Source organism: Citrus clementina, unplaced genomic scaffold, assembly GCF_000493195.1.
Source record: "Citrus clementina cultivar Clemenules unplaced genomic scaffold, Citrus_clementina_v1.0 scaffold_1, whole genome shotgun sequence".
NCBI lineage: Eukaryota > Viridiplantae > Streptophyta > Magnoliopsida > Sapindales > Rutaceae > Citrus > Citrus x clementina.
In genome coordinates, this window is record NW_006263303.1 from 21,424,537 (window position 1) to 21,451,241 (window position 26,705).

The 26,705-nt window shown below is 34.2% G+C and overlaps 4 protein-coding genes across 15 annotated transcripts; 3 read left to right on the forward strand and 1 right to left on the reverse strand.

The window, feature by feature from the left end:
- The first annotated feature begins 1,163 nt into the window (after nt 1-1,163).
- LOC18054296 (FHA domain-containing protein DDL) lies at nt 1,164-8,876 on the forward strand. 4 transcript variants are annotated; one of them, XM_024178519.1, is made up of 11 exons: nt 1,164-1,322; nt 2,450-3,431; nt 3,943-3,971; nt 5,719-5,788; nt 6,033-6,090; nt 6,700-6,792; nt 7,231-7,345; nt 7,431-7,478; nt 7,568-7,613; nt 7,698-7,768; nt 8,488-8,876. In XM_024178519.1, exons 2-11 carry the CDS (start codon nt 2,478-2,480, stop codon nt 8,525-8,527), a joined length of 1,524 nt encoding a protein of 507 aa, XP_024034287.1. In that variant the 5' UTR covers nt 1,164-1,322; nt 2,450-2,477; the 3' UTR covers nt 8,528-8,876. The 4 variants fall into 4 exon arrangements, with proteins under 4 accessions (XP_024034287.1, XP_006452224.1, XP_024034289.1 ...); XM_006452161.2 differs by having other exon boundaries at nt 5,722-5,788; XM_024178521.1 differs by lacking the exon at nt 1,164-1,322 and adding an exon at nt 1,512-1,733.
- A 4,293-nt stretch (nt 8,877-13,169) lies between these two features.
- On the forward strand, nt 13,170-15,010 carry LOC18054297 (putative F-box protein At3g29830). The gene is made up of 3 exons (XM_006452162.2): nt 13,170-14,114; nt 14,332-14,505; nt 14,617-15,010. The coding sequence occupies exons 1-3, from the start codon at nt 13,197-13,199 to the stop codon at nt 14,914-14,916; spliced, it is 1,392 nt and encodes a 463-aa protein (XP_006452225.2). The 5' UTR covers nt 13,170-13,196; the 3' UTR covers nt 14,917-15,010.
- Nucleotides 15,011-15,110: 100 nt separating this feature from the next.
- LOC18054298 (septum-promoting GTP-binding protein 1) lies at nt 15,111-17,773 on the reverse strand. 3 transcript variants are annotated; one of them, XM_006452163.2, is made up of 6 exons: nt 17,131-17,773; nt 16,893-17,010; nt 16,694-16,790; nt 16,559-16,598; nt 16,067-16,150; nt 15,111-15,504 (listed from the first exon to the last, which is right to left on the reverse strand). In XM_006452163.2, exons 1-6 carry the CDS (start codon nt 17,479-17,481, stop codon nt 15,340-15,342), a joined length of 855 nt encoding a protein of 284 aa, XP_006452226.1. In that variant the 5' UTR covers nt 17,482-17,773; the 3' UTR covers nt 15,111-15,339. The 3 variants fall into 3 exon arrangements, with proteins under 3 accessions (XP_006452226.1, XP_024034290.1, XP_006452228.1); XM_024178522.1 differs by having other exon boundaries at nt 15,411-15,838; XM_006452165.2 differs by having other exon boundaries at nt 15,411-15,842.
- A 3,697-nt stretch (nt 17,774-21,470) lies between these two features.
- On the forward strand, nt 21,471-26,651 carry LOC18054299. Of its 7 annotated transcripts, none has more exons than XM_006452169.2 (9): nt 21,471-21,893; nt 23,771-23,949; nt 24,098-24,210; nt 24,444-24,522; nt 24,681-24,709; nt 25,027-25,120; nt 25,511-25,600; nt 25,702-25,891; nt 26,026-26,651. In XM_006452169.2, exons 2-9 carry the CDS (start codon nt 23,806-23,808, stop codon nt 26,433-26,435), a joined length of 1,149 nt encoding a protein of 382 aa, XP_006452232.1. In that variant the 5' UTR covers nt 21,471-21,893; nt 23,771-23,805; the 3' UTR covers nt 26,436-26,651. The 7 variants fall into 7 exon arrangements, with proteins under 7 accessions (XP_006452232.1, XP_006452234.1, XP_006452233.1 ...); XM_006452171.2 differs by having other exon boundaries at nt 21,493-21,897; XM_006452170.2 differs by having other exon boundaries at nt 21,493-21,897; nt 23,774-23,949.
- The last annotated feature ends 54 nt before the right edge of the window (nt 26,652-26,705 follow it).

A 26,705-nucleotide genomic window follows, 5' to 3' on the forward strand; every position in this document is an offset into this window, starting at 1 on the left:
GATTGTTATTACACAATAACAATTATATAAAGATTTTATTGAGGCATATTCTTTGTAATGAACATCCAAGGGGAGTGTTATGAATTTATTAAAATAAATGTAGATGTTCATAACATATATCTCTTAGTCTCCCTACTATCTTCCATTAGCAACCTTTAGCTTCCCTATAACTCCCACTATCTCACAATGAATTATGATCCATAATTTTTCATTAATTTCATGGAGTGATTATGTAACTATAAAATGAGAGCTCATCTTTTTGTTTTGTACACACACAATTGGAATGAATAAAATCACTCTAGAATATATTCTCTCATTTTATTCTTTATCTTGCGTTACTTCTTTATTTGTATTGCTGGCTAATAGCTTCTTTTTTTTTTATAAGGCTGCCTCATCTTAAAAAAAAATCAATTCATATTTTTTATCAGTTTCATCAAGTGTAAAGTAAAAAAAAAAAGATAATACTAATTTTTTTTCAAAGCTGCGTGAAGCGCGGTTCTATTTTCTAATATATATATAAAGTTAGGACTTGAGGAAGTGATGTGGCATCACCATTTCTCATCTTTGTATATTCTCTATTATCTAATAAATAGAGAAATTTTCTTTTAGATTTGGTTTTTCATCTTCTTATAATTAATTTGATTGTTATTACATAATAACAATTATGTAAAGATTTTAATGAGACATATTCTTTATAATGAACATCCAAGGAGGAGTGTTATGAATTTATTAAAATAAATGTAGATGTTCATAATATGTATCTCATAGTCTCTCCACTATCTCCCATTAGCAACCTTTAGTTTCCTTATAACTCCCACTATGTCACAAGGAATTATGATTCATAACTTTTTATTAATTTCGTGGAGTGATTATATAACTATAAAAAGAGAGATCATCTTTTTGTTTTTGTACAAATACAATTGGAATGAATAAAATCATTCTATAATATATTCTCTCATTTTATTCTTTATCTTGTGTTGCTTCTTTATTTGTATTACTGGTTAATAGCTTTTTTATTTTTTATAAGGCTACCTCATCTTAAAAAAAATTAATTTATATTTTTTATTAGTTTAATTAAGTGTAAAATAAAAAAATATATATATTAAATTTCTTTTTAAAACTGCGTGAACGCGATTTTATTTTCTAATTTAATTCATATTTTGGGTGATTTGGGGAAATGAGGTGTATGCCACGCAATTCCCCCAAATAACTCAACAAAAACAAAACGCCCAGTTCCCAATCAATAATCGCTCCCACCAGTCACCACCGCCACTTCGCCACAAACATCACGCAAACACATACGAGCATTTCAACAATTTCTGGTAAGCAAGAATTTTCTTTTAGATGTAAAAAAAACTAATTAAAATGCATTGCATTGAGTGCTAATTTCTATTTCAAGGGTTTAGGTAGGGTTTTGTTTCTGCGATTAATAATAGTTCAGTCATTACTAGCAATAATGTGCCGGCATATGCTAATTTCGAAAATAAATTAAGAATTTTTTTATATTCCTTTTTATATAATTGGGGATGTCTGGGGCTGCCGTTAAGATACTATAAAATCGGCGGTAGCGAATCTCTTAGAGAAAGAGAGGGACGAGAGTATTGAGAGGAAGCAAAATAGAAAAGGCTGTGCAATCCAGCCGCTCGCTTCTCACTGCACAGCCAAGTTCGCCGCTCCCCCTTTGCTTTGGCTTTACTCTTGCTTTTACCAGTAATAAAGAGAAGTTTTGTTAGGTCGGTGAGAAGACGATGGAAATGAATTGGCTTTTTCTAAAAAAAAAGAATTAGTACGAAATTGTGTAGGATTTGATTATTTAGAAGGAAATATTATTGCGATTTCTTGCTTTTCTTTTCTGTTTCTAGTGATTTGATGTTTCACAAGATTTCTTACCTCCATTGCAAGTTCACATGTTGCTCCATCCACTAGGTTTCAGTCCACGCTTTTTTCAATTATTTGAACACCCAAAACGCACCCTTTCACTGTCGTAATGTGATGTTCAATTCTGTGAAACTAGTGCTTGAACACACATACAATTAATGAAACATTGAAACTGGAGCAGATTTAGAAAGCAACAAGAAAATTACATTAAGAAATTTTTCTTGCCTTATTTTGTTCGCAAGTTTATTAGATCTGCAAAGAATTGTAATTTTCATTTTGATAATTTGATCATAGCTTGGAATGTCCCTTTTTTAAAAAAACAAAAAAAAAAAATTTCTGTGGATTGGGTCCCCGTCTCATTCTCCATCCCTGATTTTATAAGGGGATCATGGTAATTTTATTTGCTAGGGTTTTAAGTTTGATAGTTGAGGTGAGTTCTTCATTTGTGTTGAAAAGTTATGTTATTGCTGCTGTAGTAATATGTTTTGGCATAATTTTTCTAAATTTTGCTTACCCTTTTCTTTATTTTGATGAAACCTAATGGTGCTTGTGCCTTGAATTCTCATTTTAGTTTTGATAAGCTGACTTGAAAGGTCAGAATGGGACGAAATTTAAGCAATCATTCAGAATCCCCTGTTAGGGATCAAGGAGGGTCTTCTCGTAGGAGGAGTCTGTCTAGGAAGAGCCCTTCTCGAAGAGAAAGATCACCTGTGCTGCACAGAAGCTCGCATCGCGGAAGCTCTCCAGCAAGAGAGAAAGAGCGACATTCTAGTCGTGCTAAATCTCCAAAGCGTGCACAGTCACAGTCTCCGGTTTCTCGTTCACCCTCTCCACGTACGAGACGGTTAATGAGATCCCGAGATGAAAGAGAGCTGGGGAAAGTGACAGAGAGGGAACAGGAGAGAAATCATAGTAGGAAAAGTGACAGGGGAACGCATATTGGCAAATCATCCTCTCCTTCTCCACGTACAAGACGGCTGGCAAGAGCCCGTGATGAAGGAGATGCTGAAAGGGTGACTGAGAGGGATCATGAGAGAAATAATGGTAGGGAAAATGGTAAGGGAAAGCTTGGGGAAAGGACACGCTCTCCTGTTTCACGATCTCCTTCTCCTCGTACAAAAAGGTTGAGGAGAGCCCATGCTGAGAAAGATGCTGATAAACTGACGGAGAAAGAGCATGAGAGAAATCACAGCAGGACAAGTGATAAGGAAGCCCACTTACCTGTTTCTCGGTCTCCTTCGCCACATACAAAACGTTTGAGGAGAGCAGATGCGAAAGTGACAGAGAGAGAACGTGAAAACGATCATAGTAGAGCAAGTGATAAAGATATACATAGAGAAAGGGTTTCGGAGAGGGAAACTGGGAGTGAAAGAAAGGAAAGACGTGAAAGGGATTTTGAGGGTGACAGAGAGGGCAGGAAGTTGGGAAGAAATGAGGCCAGTAACCAGTCTTCCAGATCAAGACGTGATCGATCTACTTCTCCATTGGATCGACCCCCTAGGAGCAGGCATAGATCTCCTCAATCAGCTGATGGTTCTTGGGCTCGTCACGAGGTGTCTGGTGATATCCATCACTTTCTAAGCCTTTTTAGCTTCAAAATAGCATATGTTTGTATTTTGGAAAACTGTTACTCTGGGATCTTATGCACGTAACTGGCAGATGCCCTGTGTTTCTACCCTAATTTAATGCATCTAACCTGTACTCTGGGAGTGAAAATGTAAAAGTAGATATTAATGCAAGATTTTGCTTATAAGCTTGAGTAAGAAATATACATAACAATAGCAGTACTCGGTGATTGGTCTGTGTATTCAGTTTCCTCCTAGCAGTTTCAATAATATTTTTATGTCTAGAAATCAATGTGTTAATGAACCTTTGAGTCTACGTCAGATTTGCATCAGGATAATTGTATCGAGTTTTTGGCTTTCTTGCTGGGGGACTCTTCTTTAAATTAGAGAAAACAAATGTTTTAAATGAATGTATTCTTTAAAGAATAATATTAGTAGATGATATTGCTATCATGCACAAGTAAAAGTGTCTGACTTAGTCATTTTTTCTTTTTTTCAGGTAATGAACTCCGGAGGAGCTGAATACAGGTGAGCTGCTTCTTGAACTCTGAACTTCTCTTATGCTTTTATTGAGTGATGCTGCATCTTCTAGTTGTAAATTGTGCTTGTTGCCCTTTTTGGCATTTTAGTGACTCTAAAATAATTATTTCTAACAGATCTTTAGCATAGTATTTCATTGTATTTGGGGGTTGAAAGTAAGATGAGTAACTTGTATCATTGAAAGGAATAATTTTGCATAAATCTAATAACTTAGGGTGCATCTGGCAGCTTGCTTTACACTAGATTTCATTGCATTAAAATACTCTTCTTATGCTAACCCATGTTTGGCTGTAATTTATGGTTGCATTGTATTGCATTAAAAAAGTGGCTTGTACGTTGAAAGTTGTATAAAATAAACCTATTGGAGGGTAGGGTTTAGGCTGTATTGTATTAAAATACTGTTCATTTTTATATAAAATCATTGAACTTTTATTATTTAATAAATTATAGTAAATTTTTAAATTTATTAAATATTAATTTATGTTTACATCTAAAATAAAAAATTTAATTTAAATAATAATATAAAGATAGTAATAAACCTAAATATTTAATAAATAAATGATAATACACTATTTTACTTTCATTACATAAAATATTTTAATTATTTACTTTAAATACGTAATAAGTACATTAATTTTATTAATCATTTATTATTTAATAAATAAAAATAAATTTATATAATTTATATTATATTATATGATATAATTATATATTATACTATATTATAATATCTAATATATAGAAATAAGTTGTATTATAATATAATTATATTAATAATATAACTTAATATTGTTATATTTTCTTATTTAATAATATTATATTGTTAAATCATTGTTAACTTGTAAAAAATAATATAAAAAAATAATTATTTAATAGTTAATTTCAAATAGTAATAATCAAATCCTAAAATATTAATAGATTTAAATTATATTTTAACATTAATATAAAATAATACTATTTTATATATTACAGTCCATGCTACATCATTGCATTACAACTTAATGCAATGCACCCTAATGCAATACGGTGTGCCAAACACCCTTAATTTCCTAGTAGTGATACAATGTGCTCTGGTTGATTTGTAATTTTTTATAAACTTATAACATGTTGTAATTTTCTAGAAGTATGGAGATAAGATTGACAGAGAGCATAATGTGTGTAATGTCAGCTGTTATGTGATTTTTTTATGTTTTCTCGGAATTGACTCCTTCGTGTTGACACTTTAAAGCCTCATTGTTATGCACATTTTATCCAATTGAAATTACTGAGATATCCTGAATATAAAAGTTGGATGGGAAAATTGGAAAATCAGGTGACTTTATGTGCCTGGAACTTTAGTGAAGTAATGCTGCGACAAGATCGAACTTATAATGGAACTTATAACTTATATACAAGATAAATCAACCAAAAGAAACCAAAAGGAAATTGAAAAGAATCACTCTGAAATAGAAGATTGAGGGAAGGTATCTTTGCAGGAATCCCTGAGAAAAAGATCTTCAGTAAAACTTCAATGATGTTTCCATTTGCTTTAGGGTCTAATGATCAGATTATGCTTATTTAGACTACAGTAAGATATTTTAAATGTGCATGATACCTCTTTATAATGCATGGTCTCGCCATATAAGTGGACAAAAATCCTCTAAATCTGCTTTTCATTGTTGAAAAATATAATAGACTGATTTTGATGCTAATAGCATTGCTGTAGTTTTTGATGGGATGATGCCTACATCTTTAGCAGGAATGATGATATTGATTCAGTGGCTCAAATGAAGGCTGCTGAGGAGGCCCTGCAAGCAAAAGAAAAGGTGGTTGTAGCTTTATTGGCTGGCCTTTTCGTTTACTTAGTTCTTTCTCTTTTTTGCTGGCAGTTATTTGTTCATTTATTTGGCCAATTTTTTTTTTGTAACTTGGGAGCTACTTGTGAATTAATGATAATTTCTCTTTTCTACTTTGATCTCCGAGCATTAAGGTGTTGTACATTATTTCTGTGATAAATGTTTATCTGCTGTAACTTATTACTGTTGATTTCATTGTCTTCCAAACTTGCAGCAAAAACCTTCATTCGAGCTCTCTGGAAAGCTTGCTGCTGAAACGAATAGATTTCGAGGTGAAATCCTCCTGCCTTTATTTTTATATGAGAAATCTGTCCACCTTGGTTGCTTTATCTTGGAGGGACTCTCTTTTATAATCTTAGCATGCATCAAGGCTTTTTCAAGACAGCTTCCTTATTACCCTAATCTTGCCCAATTGCCTGTCGTAAACTTACTCATCTGCTCGCGTTTGGTTGTTATTTGATGAAGTACTTCCATGTTTTTCAAATTCTATTTGTCTTCAAAATTACTTCTCACAATTTCTTCTTTAGACAAGATGCGTGCAGAGAGTAGCTGTTAGGTAGTGACAGGTCATCTGGCACTTTTGTTTTTGGCCTTGTGAAAGCTCCTCTAGAATTTCGCCTCAACGTACTATTGGCAGGAATTGTCCTGCATGGTTGTTTCTTAACAAAGGCCGAGATAGTCTGTGGGGGCCAAGCTCTTACTCATATTTGTTTAATTAGTTGTATCCTTTACACCATTACATATACTTGCTTTTGTTTTTCTTATTAAAATAATAATAATAATAATAATAAAAAGTAGGAAGAATATCTTAAATGATCGATACATATATATGAATTTCTCTGTTCTAATCTCACTCTGCCACACGGATGTTACTCTGCCAGGTGTGACGTTACTTTTCAATGAACCCCCAGATGCTCGGAAACCTAGTGTAAGATGGAGACTTTATGTTTTTAAGGCTGGTGAAATGTTAAAAGGTATACAATTTTTCATGCACATGTTAAAGTTTATTATTTGTCCTTTGTCTGTGGAGCTCAGAGAGAGAGGGGGGGAGAGAGATCTTAGTGAGAGAGATGAATTCTTTTTATTGAGTCTCCTATATGTGTATGGAGCTTGATGATATTTGCTTGTTATTTCAAAGGAAAAACTTAGAAGTTTATTGAAACAATTGACCCAGAAACTTTTAAAATAATATAGTAAGTCAAAAATTTATGCTGTCACTAACAAGGCTGAATCTTGTCTTGTTAGGTTGAGTTGGTCAAAAACCATGCTGATATGATTGGGTGGATAGGGAGAAGCATCCTGTACCTTTTCCTGTTTGTAATGTGTGAATATAATTCCTGATTATTGAAGAAAGCTTGCAATCTGTTCATCTGATATCGTTGTGTTTCTAAGATGTCTGCTCTCATTGACAGAACCTCTTTACATACATCGTCAAAGTTGTTACCTTTTTGGGAGGGAAAGAAGGGTAGCAGACATTCCGACGGATCATCCATCTTGCAGCAAACAACATGCTGTCATTCAATTCCGGTAGATCTGTGATTTGCATGATTTGCAGTTTATGTGGTTATTGATGTTCTGCGACATTATATAATATGTTGATTCTGTTTTCCAGGCAAGTGGAGAAGGAGCAACCTGATGGTATGTTATCTAAGGAAGTAAGGTAGGAGCAATCTGAAGAATGTATACATGATGAGTTTGAAGATACTGTTTTTAGATTTAATATCTATTTGCCTATGTTTTCACTTTCAGGCCTTACATAATGGACCTTGGAAGCACAAATAAGACTTACCTTAATGTAAAATCATCTTAATACTTAATTTCCATTTATTAATCTGTGTTTGCAATAACTTTTATCTGACATTTTATTTTGCATTTGCAGGATAATCCAATTGAACCTCAACGTTATTATGAGCTCTTTGAAAAAGACACCATTAAGTTCGGTAATAGCAGGTAGGGCACTGATCAATATTCATCGCAGGCTTTAAATTTGCTTTTGGTTTAATATAATATTCTTCTTTGTGCTGCAATGATAATGAAGTTTTTGAAAAGATACCATTTGTTTGATTGTATTAAGGTAAATTGTTGTTAATTTTTAATGTGCTTTCCATTTGCATGGATCATGATGTCATAACATGCTCATGCATCTAATTAAAATTGGAAGCTCCCTTCTATTAAAGCATTCATTTGCTTTGCCTGATGTTGTAAACATTGGATACAAAAAGCAGAAGCTGCACCTGCCCACTCCTTCTGCCTTCTTTTCCCTTTTCCCTATGGAAAGTGGCCTTTTTGTTTTTTCCATTCATGTACTTTGATCATGTTTTAGTCTAGTTTAGCCAGTCAATAACTATCTGAATATTCTGGTAATTAGATGAGGCCTAGTTGTATTCTGCTTCATAGCATAGGATGGGTTCTTAAAAGAAAAGACTACAGATTATTTCCCTTGGTCCATCATCTTTCAGGCTCTGGAATTTCGGTTTTCAGGGTCTGAAAGATGATTGGCCCCTGGCCTTTGTTCGTTTTCTTGGATCTACAGCAATACAATATGGATGAAGCATTCATAGTCAAAATTAAGTCTAATACTTGTGGGGAACTCGTTTGCTTTCCTTGTATTTTCCTCTAGTGCTTCTAACCTTCCTTTTTTAAAAACATTTTTATGTGGAATTTTGCAGCCGCGAGTATGTATTATTGCATGAGAACTCGAATGATTGATTGGCATCAGGGGACTTTCTGCATGAAGGAGGTTCCTGATTTTTTCTTAGAAGAACTTAATAGCGCAACAAGAGTCGGGAGATGTTATCTTTCCGGGCTGTTCCCATCATGATCCGAAAGGCTTTCTGTAGAAGCAAACCATGTTTGATAATTTATGTTAGTGTATTATCATGCACTTTTCCTGTACACATATTCATAGAAATTATCACTTTAAACGAGTATAGTTAATTTTAATAGTATTCATGCTTGGATTGATAAGCATGCCGCCTGTTTAGTATTTTGCTAGTTGAGCAATTGTAACTTAAAAATTACAGTATTATATCTTGTTGTTTGTGATTTCAGAGCAAAACTGATTTTATCCCATACTTGGACAATGAAAAATCTGGGGATTAGGATCTTCTTTTAGTTTTTTTTTTTTTTTTTTTTTTTCCTTCTTCCCCTTCTATCCTCTCCTCTCCTCTCCAAATTTAGTGATGGTTTAATTGTAAATAAAGTGAAAAAATTGGTTTAACTATCAATATTGAAATTCAAAGCTTATTCTCGGCCATTGATTTAATTAGGAGAGGTTAGGAGAAAAGAAAAAAAAAAATTGCTAGAAGAGGATCTTGTCTAAAATTTATAGTATCTATTTACTCAAAAGTTGGACCATAATACCAAATGAACACAAATATTTAAATATTAAAAAGACACTACTGAGGTAGGAAGACGGTTATTGTTCAATGTTCATGTCATGGGACATCTTTAGAATTTTAAACATATTAAAATGATCCAAAGTACTTAATTAGCATGCTTAAGTAAATTAAAAAAAAATTAAAATTTATTCATCTTTTTAATTTGAAAAAAATATTATTTGTTAAAAATAATAGCAATAAATTTAACTAATTGGGAACTCAATAACACAATTTGAGGTAGCTCAATTTGTAGAGGAAAATTTCCCTTAATAACACGAGCCAAATTTCTTCCTCAAATTTCTCAAACAACACGAGCCATTTACTACAAATTTATTGCCTAAGAGGCAGAGAATTCATGTGAGTTTTATACATTTCGATCTCTAATTCTCTAATCATCACAACCTCTAACCGGGTATGAAAATTTTAAAAAATAATAATAAGTTAAGCAATAATCAATAAAGTTTGATAATTGAATAATAAAATACAAGTTTCTCATTTTTATTAGGAGAATAACTTTACAAAAAAAAAGGGTGAAAATGACTGGGCGGTGGAGTGACCACTAGTATTTGGTTTTTATTAGTTATTGGCGGCGAAAGTCATGAAGAAGAAAAGGCAAAAATGAAAATAAAGAATTGGGAAGCTTATTTTTAATATTGAATGGTAGTTTTTATATATACACGTGGTGGTAGTTTTGTAAATTTTAATAATGATAATAATTTTCTTTTATACACGCACACACACACGACCTAGACAAAAAAAAATCACCAACCTAGTGAGGGCACTACATAGAATGAGCAAGCAAGCATGTCCATTATTATTATTATTATTGCATTAAGAATTTGTGGAGCAAAAAGCATCGTAGTATTTTAATTGTTGGCCACGCTTTCTTCCGGTTAGTGAGTTCGGTTAGTATCATGATTGATGATGGTGTGAAGCTTTTAGTTAATTTTCCAATTATTACTCTAAACTTTTAAGCAATTAATTAATGCTTTTCAAGTTAGAGATTTCATTGATGATCAATTAAATAATAGCATAGTTGAATTGTTTACGTCGGTGGGTTGGTTGGTTGGTCGGTCTAATACATACATGATGGTGGTTTAATTGAAGAATAGTGATATTTGATCCTTTCATTATATCTCATCATCCTTTATTTTTCATTTAAACTCATTAAAAATTTTAGGCTAATCTTTTATCTCTTTACGTACTCTACTTAATCTTGAATTTATCCTTATTATATTTTTTTCTAAGCATCCACCACATAAAACTTATAAAATCAATTTCAAAAATTTTTTTTTTATGGATCACTATAATCTTTCTCTTTTTTCTTTTTCTTTTTAAAAAAAGTTTCATCCACCATTGTCGTAACCATAAAAAACAATTTGAGTATTGTAAAATAATTTCTTCTATGATTACAAGAGTAGAGAGTATACAATATTTGAGAAGAGATAATAATTTTTTAAAAAAAATTAGGATTTAAGAAAAAAATTGTTAAATTATAAATTAATAAAAATTATCGTGTGGGTACACTTAAAAACTATTTACCATTTTAAGTCATTTCATATAAAGATAAAATAAGTGATAAGTAGGGACTAGTGAGATATAATGAGAAATCAAATATTACAACTCTTAATTGAATCTGAACTTCTACTTAGAATTAAATAATGTTATCATGAACAAAAGTATCATAGAGCAATAACATTAAAAAGCTTATATAATTTAATTAAGTAATAAAAAATGGCTAGTGGCTAGTCCTAGCCTTTCTCCTTCTCCTTCTAATTATATAATACTTCGATTGAAATATATTTTTCTTTCTCTAATTTATTCGTTTTACAAATATATTTTTCTAAAATTAGTGATGGTAAAATTTTGAGCTGTGTTATAAAAAATAAAAAAAATTGATTTAGGCGAATCTCAATAAAATTTTAATTGTAAATATAGGTATAGAATTGCAACACATTAAAAAAAAAACTAATAAAAGTAAGTTTTCATCCACGAAATAATAAAAAGCATGCGTTATGTTTATGAGATAGCTAGGAGTAAGAAATAAGAAAGAATACTATATTTTTTTTTCTTTTGAATGATTTCAATTTAGGGCCTATTTGGAACTCTAGGTACATAAATTTATATCGCCCTCCTATTTTACTTTTGCAAAATCAGAATCGTTTATTAGGGCCAGTTTCTGATATCCCGACGACAGCGTCCTGAGTTTCGGCGGCATAAATTCTACTTTCTTCATTCACCGAATTTGCTTTTCTTTAGAAATGATCAATTCCACCTCCTGCAAGCCATCTTTATTATCACCTTCGGATGAAAAACAATTCTCCAACTTCACAAAAAACTATTTGATTTTGTGTTCAGTGGTCACCAATTCTTCTACCAGAAGTCTTTCATTGTTACAGTTGCAAATGCTTGTAATGGTGACTTGAACAAAATAGAAAGAATTCACAAGAAATATAGATTAATTTAAGGAAATATGAACCTCCAAGACCAAGTATTAGTTATTCGAAAAATCAATAAACTCCAAAATACAACTTACAAAATTGTCAAAATAATTAATAGTCGTGACACTCTTTTTCAGCAATTTGAGGCTTTTCAAATGCAACTTATCTTAGATTTACAAATCCGAAAAATAGCAAACACTAAAGCTTGTTCCCATATCGTGCTCCATAACTTAGACCATGACTCCACAAAGTAATGTCCCACTACATTTGACTAATTAGACAAAAACTGCAACAAAAAATAATAATAATAATAAATAAATAATAAAATATTAAGAGATCGTATCATTCATCGACTCCTCCATCAAAATTGCCAGGCTTTATGTCTCTCGCGGCCTCACCTGCGATGGTGTGTTTCCTGAAACAAGCTCTGACTTGCTCAATTTGGGCACCATCTTTAAAGAGCGGCATGCTGCTATAGAAACAGAAGATCAAAACTAGAACTCTGCCAAGCAATTCTGGAATTGGCTGTCCAGCCGCAGGACCAGCGATCTCAATAGACAGATTTTTGGGCTATAAGAGGAGCAAGAGTTACGTTCATCTAATGCACGTGTTATGTATAATTCAACTTATGTAGTGAATCATTAGTGCTCAATTAGGACAACTTGGGATTAGTTTTAATGATGTTGAGGCCATCACAGCTAAGATTTCTTGTGCCAAGTCCGAGAAGCTACTCGGTTACAATGTGTAGATCGTTTCTTCTGATGATCATTGGGTGCCTTCTGCAGCTGCAGGTGATTACGCAATTGTTTTTAGGTCTACAAGAAATTTTAGGTCTACAAGAAATCTAAATACACGTGTTGAAAACATTAACTGGATTATCCATTTCTCGTTCTACTCTTAGCAATCCCTCCTCACCTAATATCCAAACTTGTTATAAGCATCAAAGTCCATGCTAGAATGCGTCCACATGAACGCTTATCCTCTGTTCATGTTGCTGAATTTAATTTTTAGCAGTACATTATAAGCTAAATCAACAAAAGTTACTGCTATTTTGCCAATATATGCACACCATCTATCGAGCATCAAACCCACCAAAATTCTCACATTAACGCATCAAATACAACAACCATCAAACAACTTTTAGTCGTCCCTAATTTTATAAACAAAAATCATACAACACGATGCCGTGAAAGGAAACTCACCCTTTTTCAGTGACGTGTTTTCCCCTGTTTTGTCACCCTTGTAGCTGCTGGGAGAGATTTTTGGAGCCGTTGGATCTGAATTAGATTTGATGGACGGACAGGGATGCCTGGGGGAAATTCGTGATGCTTTTAGTTGTCAATCGAACAGTCACCAATGATTAATTTGTCATCATTACTAACCGCCGAAAACCCAACCGTCACGATCGTTTATGGAAACATCACAACAAGTAATTTGCTTCTCCAGTAACTATTCCCATATATATAAAAAAAAAAAAAACACACACACACAGCCACTGATTCTTGCATAAGTTTCCCAAAGAAAGAAAAAGAAAGAAAAACACATTAATCCTTCATCATGGCAGATAACGACGACGTGGACATGTTCTCCAAGTTAACGAACGATTTAGTCACCGTGATTATCTCTTACTTGCCCTTCAAAGAAGCAGCAAGAACAAGCATTTTGTCACGACGATGGCGCCACATTTGGCTTTCAACGAAAAAGATTGAGTTTCTTGAAAGCTTCTTCGTTAGAGATGATGACAACGAAGAAACCAAACAGTTGCACAGGAGTCACTTCATAAATTTTGTTCATCAATGGATTGGACAATACAACGCAACCATTGTTAAAACATTCCGCCTTGTGATTTCGAGGCCTGTGAACTTTCTTGTGCAGAACTGTATCTCTTTCGCAATTGCGCGTGACGTGAAGGAGTTAGCCCTTGATTTTCATGATCCTTTGTGGCCAGAACATGGTTCGGAAAATCATGAAGCAGTGTTTGATTTGCCCATGCATGTTTACGGCCACGTGGGTCTTGAATCTTTGGAGTTGTTCTCTTGCAATATCAATGCTTCTCGATTCAACAACTTCATTGCACTAAAGGAACTGTCTTTGGGCTGGATTCAACTAAGTGTGCAATCAATCAGAGAATTGTTGGTGCAGTGCCCATTCTTGGAGAGTTTGAGTTTGAAAAAATGTTGGGAAATAGAGTACCTTGATATCACTGTGCCTAATTTAAGGCTTAAAAGATTGGTCATTGATAAATGCGATTTCAACCAATATAGGTATGAGATTGCGGCACCAAACTTAAGGTTCTGGAAATATTCTGGGACGGAGGGTATGTTTCGTGTCGAAAGACAGAACTTCCTGACTGAGGTAGAACTTGACTTTGCATTACAACCGGATTTTGATGAAGAAATTGGTGAATTTCTATATGAGCTCTTACGACAGCTTGAAATTGTTAGAGTTTTAACCGTGTGCAGTTTCTTGCTTCAGGTATCATCTTGAGTCCGTCTAATCTGTTCAAGTGCCTTTTCCCGTTCTCATTTCTGAATTTGTTGCCTATGATGATCAATTCTGGCTTTAACAATGCACGCAAATGGAAAATTTAAAAGCACTTTGATATGGCCACGTCATACTAAATGAATTTGTTTAAGAGTCAAGAAGCTATATATTTGGGATTTACATGAAACTCTTTGCTTATGAATTTTAGGTGATTCCTCATGCGGAGGAGCCATTCGGTATGACAGTTCCACTGGAGGTAAAGCATCTGATTCTGAATGCAGGCATGCACCCACATGAGTATTATGGAATCAACTTCATGCTCAAGAGTTGCCCTTCGCTACAAACTCTTACAATCAACATTGGTCCTGGCAGACGCTTTCCTGTAAGTAAAAGTTACACTAATGGTAAAAAATTGCTTTTAATGTTTTCTTAATTTTAGCAGTACTTCTTGATCTCAATGAGACATTTTGTTTCTTCTTCGGTTTGTCTGCAGAATTACAGACCTCCATTTGAATTGGACCCTGAAAAATGCTGGACTAAGAACATTGTACTCTATCCGTGCGTCACTTCAAGTCTTAGAGTTGTTAATGTGAGAGGTTTCAAGGGAACGATGACCGAAGCACGCTTTCTAAACTATCTGATATTCTTTGGAAACGTCTTGCAAGAATTGAATCTCTATCTTTCGGATGAAGTAGATGAAAATGGTGCAAACAGGGAAACATATCTGGGAAGAGCTCAACGCATGCAACAGTTCAAACGAGCCTCGGTTAACCTGAGCATATCAATATATTAAGAGGGCCTGTTCCATTTTGTCCTGATGTTACTAATCATATAGGTCTGCTTGATTCAAATAATTGACATACAAATACTAGTTTCTACACAGTAATGGAATTTGTTGGTGCAGTGGAATGTGATTGGATTGTTTGCCCTTACACAAATGTAAATGTTTCCTGGTACCGTTGATGTTAAACTTTTGAAATGCACGAAGAATCAACTGAAATCATATATTAATTCCTTGTGGCACTCATGCACCCATGTGGCATCTGATTCCATGCCGAAACAAGGACAGAATATTTAAAAAAGGACACCTAGGTGGGCTATGGAGTTAATTTTCTCGGAAAATATTGACTTGCTGCTATCTTTTGCCTTTTTCATTTTCTCTCTTTCTGGGTATGTACAAGAAAATGAAGAAAAATCATCACTGTGAAGTGAATTTTCAGAAGTCGATAATCGGCTCTCCTATAGTCAAGTTTCTCTTTACCGTCCACGGCAAGTTAAAAAGCTTGGCCATTATGAACTTGAAAATTTTGTTGACATTTATGTTGTGCGTAGCACTTGAGAAGAAAAGGGTTGCTTTCATTGCCTTTGCATATGCCCTCGCCTGCACAAAGTTGTACAAATTGTCACATTCTTAGCACTTCAAAATAGAGATTTGAACGTCAGATACCCACAAATAGAAGGGAACCACATCATAATTCTCTAAAAGCATACGATAAATTTTATGCTCTCTTTAGAGAAAGTTTCAAAAGTAAGTGAAATTGTATGAATTCTAAGTTTAAACTTTAATGAACACGTGGCCCCTCTGTGTTGCTGCTTATCTTATAACGCGGTGAGAGAGAGAGAAAAAGATGTCACAGATGTCAATTTATTCCAGAATTGTCAAAGACTCCAAGTCTCCAAGTCCTCCAAGACATTCTTCAAATTCACATGTCAATCTGTCTATGGCACAATTAAGCTCAAAATTGATCAACTTAACTATTAATAATTGGGATTTTATATAAATTGACAAGCATTTCACTGTCTTTTTCTTTCTTCCAGCACAAGGGCACTAGAAAACTCCCTTTTTTGGCAATAAATATACTAAAGGATACTGTTAAGCAGTGGGTTCGAAACAGAAGAATAATTTTTATCTTAGTTATGCGTTAAGAGGTTCAAGATTTTACCTGAGTTGCAATAGTCCATTGCAAATCTGGTGGGAGTCTCACAAAATCATCAAATTTGGTCCCTATCAATATGGGAATCGCTGTCTGCATATTATTAAAATAAATTAAGTAAATTTATTGAAGAAAGTAGATGAAGAAGAAGAAGAAGAGCATTGACTACTCATAAAAAGACACCTAATTAAAAGCTCATTAACGAGAAAACGGGTTCAGCCCACATCACGAGTTTTGAGGCTCCACTCCAAAAAAGAAATTTTGGTGAGATTTTAAAAGTTTCCAAACCATCCTGGATTTTGATATCAATTCTCTTTAATGGTGGAGCCTGAATTTTGAGTCTGACGTGAAACCTAATAATGATTGACCAATTACTAGATCAATTCAATCTTATTTCCCTGTTTCATGAACAGAGTACTCTCATTCTCAAAATGCATATTATTGGCAAGCAATGAACAATTAGCTAATAATTATGTGAAAGAAAAGACTCTGTTTTGTTACCTGGTTCCACTTTCTGGCTTCACTGTACCACCCAACAATACTGCAAAATCAGCAAAAGCATTCACTCTTTCCATTAACAAAGTGATCATTTTGTCCAACTAGTAATAAAATTTTAATCATTGATTATGATCAAACCTGTTAAGGGTGCATCTGCTAGTAAGATCAAACATGAATAAAATTGCTACTGCATCTTTACAAGCAATTGGAACATGATCAAATGACCTGCTATCTCCTGCAAAAACAAATTTGCAGCAAGAAAATGTAAATTAAAAAACCATTTATAAGAAAAGAAACAGAAAAAAAAGAGAAATTTAACAAGATTTCTGTAACATACCTCCAACATCCCAGATGCTAAAAGCAATTCTGGCACCTTGAACCATCAAAGTTTTATTTATCAGATTCAATCCTGCCATTTGCAAGCTTCTTTCTTGCTCATTTCCCACATACTTGACCTTTGAAAAAATAAAAAAAAATTAATTGAATTAACTTCAGCAAATTTGTTGCAAAAAAAAAAAAGAAAGAAAAAGAAATCATATAATTAAGCATAGAAAAAGATTGATAAAAGTACTAACCACGAAGCTTGTTTTGCCAATTTGGCAATCACCCAACAAACTGATCTTCAAAGAAACCAAGTCCGAATCCGTATCATACCCACTACTAAACGTCCTGGAAAGCTCCACAAGGCCGGCCTCCATAGTATCCGGCGCCGGAGAAGACTCCGACGACGACCGGCGGGTCAACTTCTGGTACCTAACTGCCGGCTGCTTCCCAATCGAACAAACAAGAATCCTCTCCCAAATAAACCGAAAGAACCTCCGGAAAATCGACACTCTATCAAACAAACTCCGTCTAATATTCACATGAACAACTCTTCTGCAAAGCTGAGTCATGTTTTCAGTAGCTTCATGGATTATTTTGACCATTATTGTTGCTGTTGCAGCGGCAGCAGCATCATAGTTTCTTTAAAAAATTAAAAAAAAAATGGTTTATATTTTGATTTTGAGACAGACCAAAGAACTAAACTAATAAGACTTCAGCTTCTGTTGTTGAAAGGTGACCGTGTCCTAACGGTTGACCGGTTTTTTTAATTTGATTTAGGATACCGAAAAGGTCCAAATTGCCGGCGTCTCTCGGGTAGCACGTAGCATGGGCATTTGGGTCAATTTCTGGAGTCCAATCCAATGTTCTGGTTTTAAGGACCGTGTGCTGTGGGAACTGGGAAAAGGGAAATGGGTTTAGTTTTCATATATTTTGGTACAGGGGTATTTTGGGAAATACACTTGTTAAAGGGGTAGAAGCTTGTTAAAAAGATCAAAGTTTGTCGCTATCTACAGTGCATAAGCATCTTGTGAGGTGTCTTTAAGATAAGAATATAAAAAAATTTGATGCTCATAATAATAATAATTGTGATGCCCGTGTTTATGATAATAAACTACGGTGTGGGTGTCATAATTAATTAATTGAACAATTATAGGTATAAAATTGTTAATTATATGTTTATTGGTTGAAAATAATCTCATGATTAAGGGGAGAAAAATTATAAAATGCATTAAAATGGTCAATTTTTCTTATACGTCAAAGAGTGTTTATGGATATATATTAACTAATGAAGATAAAAAAAAAATAAAAGGTTAGGTCACTAAATTCATAATTACTTCTTGACAAACAATTTGCCCAAGTGGAGATTTGCTTCTTTTGTGTGCTACCAAATGTCTTTCTCTCTTTGAAGTACCAATTTGTCATAATAATTTGATAGCCAACAAATATTACTTTACAAACTTTCCAAAAGTGACCAATGATCTTTTGATGGAGGCAATTGACTAATCAGCCAATTTTTTTTCCCCCTTTATTTGGTTTTATATGCAAATGAATATTGAAATTTCAGTCCTACCCAATTAATAAAACAAAAGCAAAGAAATTAAAAATGACATGGGGGGGTTAGCATGATCAATGACATGAACCAGAAGAAAAGTGGCATCTTCTTATTGGTTGATCTAGATCAAGTGATGCTAATAAATCTTTTGGAATAAAGCAAAAGCTGCATACACTACCATCATAATGACCCATACACCCTTTTTAACTTTCCAAAATTTACAAAGAGTGGACAAACTAAATAAATAAAATAAAATAAAATAAAAGAATATCAAAAGAAGCTTTCGATTACTTGGCTTCTTGGCATTGAATCTTCACCTTCAATCAACCTATACCATATATTATTATCTTTTTCTCTTCACCAAGAGATGCTAATAATTAGATGCACTCATAGTCATATTTCGTAGTGTTTGTTCAAATTCCCAATGAAATGAAGTTCACTTTTTTTTTTTTAATAGGGGAAAGGGAGCATGCTACATAGAAAGCCTGCCATTTCCTTTAGTAATAGAATTTTGGATTGGGTTCAAATTATTTTGTTTTTTTTTTTTCTCACTTTAGTTCATTTTTTAAGACACTAATTGAATTGATAGAATTTAAAAAAATCTAATCAAAATAAAACAAATTTAGAAACAAATCAATCCCAACCGGTTCAGTTTTTTTTTTTTTTTTGGAAATCACCCAACTCCAAATTATATGAATTTTACTTTTAATATTTATGACTGATAACCAAATGTAGTAATAGTTACACTTCTAATGTAATGATAGTTTTTTTTTTTAAAAAAAAGAAAATTAGTGTTAAGCATTTATTATTATTATAAAATAGGGATAGGAGGGGTGTCCTTATCCCTTAATAATTATTGAAATATTATTTTTAACTACTAGACATTTGGTGGGATGGGGTCAAGCCACCAAGGGTGGACATGTATACTAAAACCACCAAACAAAGTTTACAAAATATACTACTAAACTATACTTTTTTAGTTATACCTTATTTGGGTCTAGTGGAGTTGGGTGGTATAATATGAAAAAGGGCCTTACCAAACATGTCGTGATTAAGATATTCATAACTTAATCTTATCTAGTTATGCAATATGCAATTGCCTTAAATGCTCAATTAGTTGATACTATCCATAATCATCAAATAAAAAAATCAACTTTATATTGTTGAACACACGAACCAAGTATGGATTAGGTCTGCTTTCTTTATTTTATATTATAACCTTATATTATATTTTATTTTATTTTCAATTTCCGTGCCAAACTTTAATTTGATGGGTTAATTAACACACGCACACGTGTTTGAGCCATCAAATTAAAGAAAGTGAAAAAAAGAAGAAGCTTGCTAATTGTGTGATTGACTCAATGACTGAGCGATGGGTCCTCCTTTGAGAAGAAGTTACTAGGAAGAGAGTTTTGCTGCCCATCAAAATCATATGCACCCATTCATCGTTCTCGTAATTCAATTTGTGTTTGTCATTTCTACTCTTTACTAAGAACAAATTGGCCAAGTGGGGACAGCCCCAATTTTCAACCAGCCCTATTAATGAAATCATCTAAAATTAAAAAAACATCATTTTCAGAATCACCATCCACGATTAAATTGTAATATATATCCCTCTTTTCTTACGTACGAAAAAAAGAGGAAGATAAAATACATTTTACTAGCATGTGCATGAATAGTACATTTGTTGATAAAAAATATTAATAAATTGTAAATTTGATAGAAAAACATGGCTTTCAAATCAAGAGGAAAATGATGGGTTATCGTTAGAAAACATTTAAAAATACTTATAAAAAATATTGGATAAATGAAATATAGTTTCTTTTATGACTAGAGGCTAGTGAAAATGACGAGGGAACGAAGCAAGTTGCCAAGTTTCTATTGCTCTCCATGGGATGATTTGATGGCTTTTGGAACTCGACAAGGACCGCGCGTCATAATAACATAAGATAAAACCACGTCGGTGCAGCAAACGAAATGGTCAAATATTTTAATTGTTCTCAAATCTCTGGTTACAATTGTGTGGCTACGAAAATCTAGTTGATTTAGCTTTCCCGTGGCAGATCAGAACCGAGTTTCATGACCGTATGATTCTTTTAAGAGTGGCGCAATTGGCAACTCTTATAAAACCCCTTCTTAATCAATACATATAATCTTGTGTTCACCCTATTTAGATAATTCTTTCTTTAACTAGGAAACTTGTATGTGTGAAAAAAAGATTGAAACACAAATTAGTTAATTTTGCATATTCTGTCTTGTAACTATATTTATTATCAAAATTCTTCCTCCTTTATTGCTGCCATAGGAATTACGAAGTCGAGAGTTAAGGTTCATGATGATTCAGTGAGAAAGAAAGGACTCCAATGACTTTCTCTGAGGATTTCGATGGCTTTCTCTACGATTGACCTTTGACTATTTGCACAGATGAAGTTAATTTCCACAATTTTATTGATCAAATTAAGATTTTCTCTTTAGGAGAGTGAAGACTGTAAACTTGTGTATGTTTAGTGTGCTTTGAAATTTTAAGAAACTAAAAAAAACAATTGGAGTTTGTTTTTAAAGAAGACAAGCAACAAAGAAGATGATTGAAGAGAAACTAAAACATATTAGAGATGAGAATTTATAAACTTGATCTAAACTAAAAGCCATCGCGAGTTTGTGATGCGCTGGCACAATATGACGCAACTCCAACTGTCATACATCTTTTATCTAAATTTTATTTGATCATACTCAATTAAAATTATAGATTCGATTCAATCCGATCTGAATATGATCTAATTTGATCCGCTCCAAAATTCAAATCGAGTTCAGAATGACTTTTTTTTCAACCTGATTAATTTAAAATTCGATTGAATTGATCCAAACCCAATTTTTCCCACCCATAATCACCACTCTTCCTTTAATTAAACAAAACTTAACTGCTTCGGCCTTGGGTGTTACTTGCACGAGAAGTGGAGAACTATCTGCCTTCAGGCCCATGGGAAAAAAATATATAAATAACATACAGGTGGCTGACATTAATCTCTGTTAATAAATCATTAAAATCTAAGGGAGAAAAAAGGAATTGTAGACTTAGTGATGGCAGCAGTACCCGCAGGCGTGGGCGTTCGAATCGGATTAACATATAAATCCGGGTTAAAAATTAGAACCCGATCGGTAACCCGAATCAAATTTAAAACCCGATCGGGTTGGACCTTAAATCTCTCTCACACCACTCACTCACGCACGCTCAATTTTCAAGATCCTTAAACTAACCGCCTAAGCCTTCGTAATCTAATCCCCCTCTTCTCATCTTCTTCCACAACAGCAGCGCAGCCCACAGACGTCCAGCCGACGTCCGTGCTCCGGCTCATTCACCTCACGACTGACTCACTTTCACTCCGCCGCCCGTTCGCTTTCGATCCAGCTGCTGTCGCTTCCGTCTCTGCCATCGCCTCCAACTGTTTCCAATCCATCTTTGCAGTAAGTACGTAACTTTTCATTTTTTTATTATTGTTATTAATTTTTTATTATTATTATAAACAATGGCCGCATGTTCCTGGTTCATGTTCTCGATTGGTTTGTCATGAAGCACAATGTATTAAATATTATTGATTGATGCATGTCTTTCACAGCATAGAGTGGCTTAGATTGGAGCTTTTTCTGAAAAAGCGAGAACTTCATTTAATTATTTATTATTCACGGATAAGAAATAGACTTAATCTTTTTTCTAATGCCACACGTCTGGTGAGCTTTGCCTGGTCTGTTTTAGTTGGATAAAAATTGTTGCAGATGTCACATGGGAAGGAAGCATAAAATGTTTAACCCGAATTTCACCCGAATTGTGAACCCGAACCAATCGGTTCGGTTCGACTTGGGTTAGAATTTTCAACCCAATTGGGTTCAATTCTCCCACTCTAATTGGTTGTGACCCAAACCAAAACCCAAACAACCTGAACCGAAATCCGATTTACCCACCCCTGCCTCTGAACCTGTGGACCTTCGAGGGCCTCCGATTAATTCGGATCGGGTACGAGCTCTCGAAAAATCTAGAAAATAAATTCGTTTCCATTTCAGGGATTCGCCCGTACCCAAAAATAAAAAAAACAAAAATTCGCGTTCAGATTTCGGGATTTTTTGCGACCCGGAATCCGACCCGAAATAAATATTATTATCCAATGCTCTAATACCCAAAAAGAAATCTGGAAACCCTAACAGCCCGTCAGCCGCCGCTGTTCTTCGGCACTAACAGCCCCGTCAGCGGCCACCGTTCGTTGTCACTCACCAACACTCAGCCGCGCCAGTCGGTTACTATATGCCCTCACCTCCTCCTGCCCCTAAAGGTTTTCGCTTGTGCTATTTTTCATCTTTATCTCATCACTCTCATAAAACATTTTTAGTTTACAGCTTTCGGTAAGCGATTTTGTGATATTGATTAACGAAACTGTTAATATTAAATTACACAGTTTCTGCTGTTTCTACGTTTATTTATTTCTAATTTTTTATTTTTGGTAATTTAATGCTGTTATAATTCTGTACGAAACGAGAGTAAACATTAGGTATTGCATGAATGAATTGGAGTTTTAGAAGATGAACTCGGAGTTGATTTTCGGTGTTTGGATTTCAGATTGTTGCATCGAGATCACTTTCTGATATTGTCTTGTAAATCATACGCTGTTTTATTGTAGTTTTGATGGTTGCTTAATTCCAATTTCACTTAAATTAGATAAATAAATAGGTTATTTTTGTTGCTAATCTAATTTACATTGATTTTGATGCCTTGTTCATTTGTCATTTTGGTCTGATAATTTTCTTAATGCTCTTTTAGATATAAATAATCATATAATATGTTTGAAATTTAAATGGGGATCGGGTCCCTGTTTTAATCCCCGCTCAATTCAAGGATTATCGGGGACATCCCCGAACCATCCCCAATTAAAAAATAGAGTATGGGGGGTGTTTGGGTTCGGGTATCATGATCGCCGCTCCAAACCCGCCCCATTGCCATCACTATTTGCAGTTTTTACTATCTTCTTATATCTTTTCATTATAATTTTCTTCTTTTTCTGAGAGAACAAAAGCCAGCTGCAACTGCTCACCGCCGACTCGTTGGTCGTTATCAGATTCAGCTCTCAACGACGATGAGATAATGCTGCCTCAAATTCTTGTTTATTGCATAAATATAAACTTAACTCTGTACTTTGTGTTGCTTATTTAGCTTGCATTTGATGTTTTACTGGTAGATAGGTTTTGCGTACTTTGTGTTTGAAGGAATGGCTTAGTGAGCTGATTATGTTTAACTGGTAGATAGGTATTTTTGTGTGATTGATTGCTGATTATTTCCAATTTCTAAATGTTAGAAGGGTTTCTGCACAAAAGTTGAAAAAGGTATTTTATGGATTTAAAAAGTGAAGATCTTGAGGAGAAGCTCAAGTCTTTGTTAGGACAGCTTCAAGCAGAACGTGGCATTTTTGAAAGACTTGTTTACAAAAACAAGAACCAGCACCGAAGATCCTCTTATTTTCAATATCTACTCAAGGTTAGCTCTTACTTGTTGTTACTACCATAATAGTTTTGCTGGATTATGTTAAATTCTATACAAATTGAAAAACTGCAGTGCTTTTTACGAGCTTAATGTGTATATATTCTTGCTGGGCCTCTGTAGCTTATTACAGTTTGGGTGTTAGGTTAGGAGGGATTTGAGACTTTTGCAGTTAGCTAAGTTGGAAGAGTTATTGGGTTCTTGCTTTCAAGTGATAACAGGAAAAAGACCTAAGCTGAAAGTGCATCTTTTGGAAAGGTAATGTTTCTCTGCAACATATACATTTGGTTTTCAGTACCTTATACAAGCCCTTTTATGCATATTTGCAAACATCTGAATCTGAAGTGCACGTTGCTTAGAATAGAGTGAAAAGTGGATTATTGACTTGTGAGTTTTTTAGTTAGTGTATTTGGATTCAGAGTAAAGGATATATATTTGTTCATGCGGATATGATGTTCAGGTGCTTACTTTTAGTAGTTATTCTGTGGCAGTTTGAAGAGGAGAAAATGTGATGATGGGAAACATAATTTTTTGGAGCGACTTTTAGGAGCTGCACGCTTACTGTCACAGGTAGTATTTCTCCTTTCTCATTTTCATCACTTTTATTTCTTTCTCATCAAACTAACCGACATCCTTGTATGTATTGGTTTTATAAGAGCAAGGCCATATGTCTTCCCTTGTATTTATTGTATTGTTATGTAATCATATATGTGTTGTTTCTGTTGCAGATGGTTGAGCCAATGCTCAAGGCAGCTACGTATCCTTTATTAGATATGTTTTAGCTTTTGACTACATAGTTGTTGAAATTGATTACTAATAAAAGATAAGTTGGAACTTGATTATCTGTTTCCTGTATCCATCTTGACACTAAGCAACTGATACATTACAAGCACTAGTTTTATTGGCAAGTTGGAACTTGATTATCTGTTTCCTGTATCCATCTTGACACTAAGCAACTGATACATTATAAGCACTATTTCATTACTTTGTTCCTAGTGCTGTGCATTTTCGTAGTTTTACTTTTAAGGTTTTCTTGTTGCTTCTTTTTAGTTTCAACCTTTAACCAATTTACAGTGAGGTATCTACTTTGCTTGCTCGTTCATTTTTTATGGGATTTTCTCTGACGATTTTGGCTCTGCTTGCGCGGCTTCGTGTTTTGGTTCAACAAGTAAGTTCCAGTTCATTTTTCTAAAATCTAGTTGTATTTGAAATTTTTGTTGTAGTGTCAAGGCAAGTTAGCATTGGAGATTTACATAAAAAGGATTTATGCAGATTTTGGCATGAATATGGAGACTACATTGATGTTGCATTTAGACCATGATACTAACTGTCTTTCATCTTGGGACAATATACATAGTCATATGATATTTATAAACCCGCTCTTTCCTAGGCTAAAAATATCGTGACATTTGTGACAATATAATTGTCTGTCGGTGATCTCAAGTTTTGGTATAGCTTCTCCTAAGTTAATGCCCAACAGTCGGGCAGTCTAAGTCTAGCATACTGGATTCCACTTATAATTAGAGAACTTGTTTTTACCTTTTTCCCCCCCTTGCAGATATTACTGGATGTTGTGTCAGTATTCAACATAGTTTCTTCTCTTTCCCAAAAGAAGCATTCTGTAAAAATAAATGAGGAAGGAATTGAGGTTAGTCTGACTTTTAAAATTTGCATTTACAGTGAAAGCTGTCTACTGATGCCTTTTTCATATATGCTCTCATCTTATCCTTTTTCCTGACATTAATGCAGGTTTACAGGGAGTTCTATCCAGTAAATGAGGAATACATTACCCTAGAATGTGTATGGAACACAGATAAGTTTGAGTTGCTTGAAAGGTCTCATACGAGTGAGAAGAAAAGTAAAGAGGGGGATTGGGAAAACGATCTTCCTATTAGAGATTCTGCTGTACGGTACCAGAGTATTGAATCTTTTCTTGGGGGTAAGAATGTTCGTTACTCTTAACTCGCTGTGTTCCTGTGTTATGTTTCATACGTCTGCTTCCCTGCTGATTTATGTGATTCTGGTGTTATTTCTTCCTTCTAACTTGTCAGTCTCATCATATGTCAATTTTAGATGATGAATTTGCTCCTGAGAAGGCAGATGCTGACAGAGAAGGTCCCATTAAGATCACTGACGACAAGACCAATTTGTTAGCAAGCCCTTCCATTCAGAGCGATGATGTAAACCAGGTTGACGGCGGAATGAAAGTAGGAGAAATTTCAGGCACATCAACAGCCCCTGGCCAAAAGATTGCCCAGGAAAGTAGCTTGCTTTCAACCTCATGCCCTTCCCCGAGCTCAAAACTTTTAAAAGCCCATTCCGGCACGAGGAAAGTGGCATTTGTCTCAGTCAAAAGACCTGCACCAGCAACATCAGATACATTGGATTTGCAAATTAAAGAACCTGAAAAGAAAAGCGATGATGGGGAAGATGAATTTTACAATCTACTCACTGGTGGAAACCTGAAAGATAGTCTCTTCTGATTATTTTTCATCCTTTTTCTTATTTATTACATTTATTACACTAGGTGCAGATAAAAATGGATTGAAGAGAGAAATCCTAGATCAGCTGATAGGAAGTGTCTTCATCCTAAAGTTTTGTGCTTGTTTCTGGTCTCACTAACTCATAAACAGGGGATGAAATTCAACCGATTGTACTTGTAAGTCGACCTTGAGTTGAAAGAAAGAAATTTTTTAGGATGGAAAAAAGCCTTGAGCTGGTCTGGTTCATTTCCACGGGTTTTTAGTCCGAGC